The sequence below is a fragment of the Nanorana parkeri genome, unplaced genomic scaffold (genome assembly GCF_000935625.1).
Source record: "Nanorana parkeri isolate BGI_ZX_2015 unplaced genomic scaffold, ASM93562v1 scaffold899, whole genome shotgun sequence".
NCBI lineage: Eukaryota > Metazoa > Chordata > Amphibia > Anura > Dicroglossidae > Nanorana > Nanorana parkeri.
The window spans coordinates 320,716-324,683 of record NW_017307167.1 but is presented as its reverse complement, the minus strand read 5'-3'; the positions used below and the strand labels follow the sequence as shown (position 1 = coordinate 324,683).

Sequence of the window (3,968 nt, the reverse complement as noted above, 5' to 3'; positions counted from 1 at the left end):
GGCCCCCCCCCCAAGTGGCGGAACGCCAGGGCCCGGTCGCAATCGCGACCGCTGCGACCCTGGTAGTTCCGCCAGTGATTTATGCACATGGGGGCGGCATTATTTGCCCATTACAGATTTTGCATGCTGCTTTGCAGTGCTATGCCATGTCTGTGCCTTAGAAGGCCATTTCACAATTCAAATCTATGGGCCAAACAATACACTTCTTATGTGGGTATATCTCAGTAACAATACATATATCAGTTACATTTTAATCTGCTATTTGGAAAATGTTTTTTTTTTTATTGTCTTTAAGGGAAATAGATCTCTAGGTAATTACTGAATGTTATTTTCTACCAGGAGCAACCACTATGACTATCAATGTGGAAATATTTTCTCAGGAAGCTCGAGCAGCAGCACTTGTCATTGTGGGCGTGATAAACTGGTTAGGCCTGGCTATCATCGGCATGGTATTTCCTTTCATAGTGGTAAGAGAAAAAATGTAATGTTCCAATTAATATTTTATAGGTGGATAAGATTCATTAGAGATGTGAATAGGTATTTAAAGGCTAAGTTCACCTTTTGCAAAAATTAAAGAAATGCATATTTAATAATATAACAAAAAATATGCATTTCTTTCATTTTTGCATTCAATCCCGGAAAGCATTGCAACTGTGATCACTCGATCAGGGCTGCAGAGCTCAGGTTTCTACACATGCTCATACTGGCAGAGCTTCATACTGATGTACGGAGTATCAGGTAGGAGAGATGGGGAAGGACGACTGGACGGGAATAAGGACAGCTCTACCGCATCTAACCTTCCCCATCTCTCCTAACTGAAACTCCGTACCTCAGTATGGAGTTTGCCTGGGAGAGAATGTGCAGAAGTTTGAGCTTTGCAGCCCTGATCGAGTGATCACAGTTGCAATGCATTCCAGGCTTGAATGCAAGAATTAAAGAAAAGCATATTTTTTTGTTATATTATTAAATATGCATTTCTTTAATTTTTGCAAAAGATTGAACTTAGCCTTTAATGTCTCATGAAACATTATCTTATATAGAATGAGCTGTCACATTAACATACAATTAACCACTATGCTGATTTACGCTGTGGAGCTGATTTACTAAAGTCAAATAGTGTGTTCTCTTTGCAAGGGAATTTTCAAAGTTCCTTCCAATGAAAATAATGCCTTAGCAGTAGTTGAGAGTGGCCACTAGGGAACTCCATAAGGTATCTGATATTGTACTATTTGTCCCATAAATGTGTTCTTTAGTGTAATTTGTTTTTTTGTAATTAATTTGTTACTTTGTGTCACGTACCGTGGTGCGGGCCCGAAGTGATAAGGAGGACCTCCCTTGCGGTTCCGTCTGTGGAACCCTGAAGTGTAACAGGGGGCACAGGCAAGAGCAGCACGGGTGCCGGTATGAAATCCTGGGTGCCGCTGAGCGGAATCAAGCACTGTGGGAAACAAGGCAAGTTAGGTTAACAACCAAGGAGGCAATACTAGTAGCCAGCAGGATCCAGCGAGTGGTCAGAGACTTTTTACGTGTTTACTGTTGAATGGGGGAAAATATGTTAATATTATTTGATGCTTAAAGTAACTTGTAGTTAATTGGTATTTTATTTTTATTTGAACTCTTGATACTTATGAATGGAGCATCTGCCATTTTAATAGTATTAACTGCAGCTTGAATAAATGACTGGTGAAGTTTTATCCTACTATTGTTTGTTGCTGGATTATTTAATCAGCTGATAGCTAGCTGTATATTATCCTTATGAATACGCACTTTGTGTTGAAACGCATCAAGGATTAATGTCTGTTTATTTGTGCAAGCTCTTAAATCTTCACAATAAATCTTGTGGTCAAGCAAGACAAACAGGGGAATGGGAATCAGTTTACTGGATCTTTTCTGAATATACCAGGACCAGGTAAGGTCTGAAAGCTGTGATCATTGAATCGTAGGGTATGTGAAGCTGGCTCGATGGTAGCAGCAAAGATTCATTTGTCTCATGGGAATATTAGATTCTTGTTTTTGGGTTTAGATATGCTTGAGTATAGTGTGGGGATGAGCTCAGGTTTGGACCAAACCTAGTCTGAAGCTGAAAAGGAGGCTCCTTTGCTGCCATCTAATCAGCTGCAGCTGAAGAATTCCATGCCTGCAGCTCCATACAAGCAAAGAGATTGGTTGCTGTGACATCATTGAACTTATAGAGCCACATGGCTTTATTTGGTCAATGACATTGAACTAAAATGGCCATGTAGCTATATAAGGTAAAGGGTGTCAGCACAAGCATCCCATCCCTTCATTTATGTGCGGGTCGAGGAATGCAGTTGATTTGGAGGGTGGCCCACATCCCTTCCAGGTTCAGAGGAGCTCAGATTCGGACTGAGCTCAGTCCGAACCGGAGTTCATCCGTAGTAGAATGTCTGTCTGCATATGTCAGCTGTACATTAAAGGTGAGGATTGTGCAGGATGCTCTGTATATTGCATTTACTCATTTGCATTTCATTCTTCTTCCAGGCTACCATCGAGCAGTATTGTTTCCTTACATTCCTCACCATCATAACAATCTGTGGGTTGTTTCTATACTTTTACCTCCCAGAAACAAAAGGAAAATCAGCACTGGAGATAAGAGAGGACTTCAACAAATACAACTACAGAAAACCACCTAGCAAAGATCGCACTCCTGAGATTTATGTAATATCTACCAGACTCTAGCTTCACAAAGCTTCAAACATCTGTACCACAAACTGTTTTTGGTCAAGGCTTTTTTTGATCCACATGAAGAGATGCAAAGCAGTGCAAAGCAGTTCACACAAAAGTGTAATATTTGCCACAAAAATTATGTTTTATATACTGTGTGCTACAGATCTGTTTTTAATGGTACTTCTGCCTATTTAAATTTTAGAAAAGAAAATTTAATAATCCAAGATGGATACGTATATTTATTAATCGCCATGTCATCAATGGTGAGAGCTTCTTTTAACCCTTTGATAGTCAAGAAGCATAGGATATGTCCTTGAAAATTGAAGGAAAATTGAGTTAAAGAGCTAATGCCAAACACTGCTATAACTATAGCACCGTTTTCATAAATACATGTGTGAAGGTGATCTACGAGTCATTATGGCACAAATTATATCAGCATAACCACATCATATTATTATTTGGTTTGAAAAAAGTATATTCCTTGTGTCACGGAAGCCTCAGTGTCCTGGGCACCTGGAGGGGACTGAAGGCCAGCCTCCTCCTCTCTGACTATGGACCTTGGCCCAGAATGGCTTATGTTTTCGGGAGGTGAGTACAAGGGGGTCGTTGGGACTACTTCTTCCCCCTGGTACAGGGTGTCATGTTTCCCCAATTACTAGAGACTCTGTGGACTATGGAGCCTGTTATAAGAAGCCATCCTAAGAGCCAATAAACCCCATCACCCAGTTCTGAACTGACTGTGACAATATGGACTGCAGCAGGACACAAGTGGTAAATTTTGGACGTGGACTCCTATTTACATCGTTAAGGTCTGTTTGTCTATTTGTGTGGCTGTGTTACTAATGGGATTACGATAACTCTGACACTAGGTGTAGCTGAGTAAATTAACATACTACAGACACTCAGGAAACAGGTAATCTCATTATACCTGTTATTGTGTTTATTCTCACCCCATCCTTTGTGCTATTCAAACCATCAAGGCTTAAGGGGCAGAAGATTGATATCGGCTCTGGACCTCCAGGCACTGGTGAGGAATGTTTGCTTTTACTTTTACATTTTTTGATTGTATTATTTTTTACCTATCCCAAACTGTATAAATGCTGTGCTGGGTCTCAATAAAGCTTGTTCTTCTGTACCCTATACCACGTCTCAGCTGGTTCCTGGGCAGAACTGCATAACACTACATCAAGCTTCGGGCTGTTGGCTGGGTGTAAAGGATATAATGACTGCGTTTGGGACCTGCTGGAAGACTTTGGATTGGGTTGATAGTAGGGATCAAC

The 3,968-nt window shown here is 40.7% G+C and overlaps 1 protein-coding gene across 1 annotated transcript in view; it reads left to right on the top strand.

Moving 5' to 3' along the window:
• Positions 1-2,748, top strand: part of LOC108794797 (solute carrier family 2, facilitated glucose transporter member 9-like) — a 30,027-nt gene extending 27,279 nt beyond the window's left edge. The window contains exons 11-12 of the mRNA XM_018565899.1: positions 340-467; positions 2,503-2,748. Coding sequence (XP_018421401.1) covers positions 340-467; positions 2,503-2,700 — 326 coding nt within the window. The 3' untranslated portion in view covers positions 2,701-2,748. The remainder of the gene's footprint in view (positions 1-339; positions 468-2,502) is intronic.
• The last annotated feature ends 1,220 nt before the right edge of the window (positions 2,749-3,968 follow it).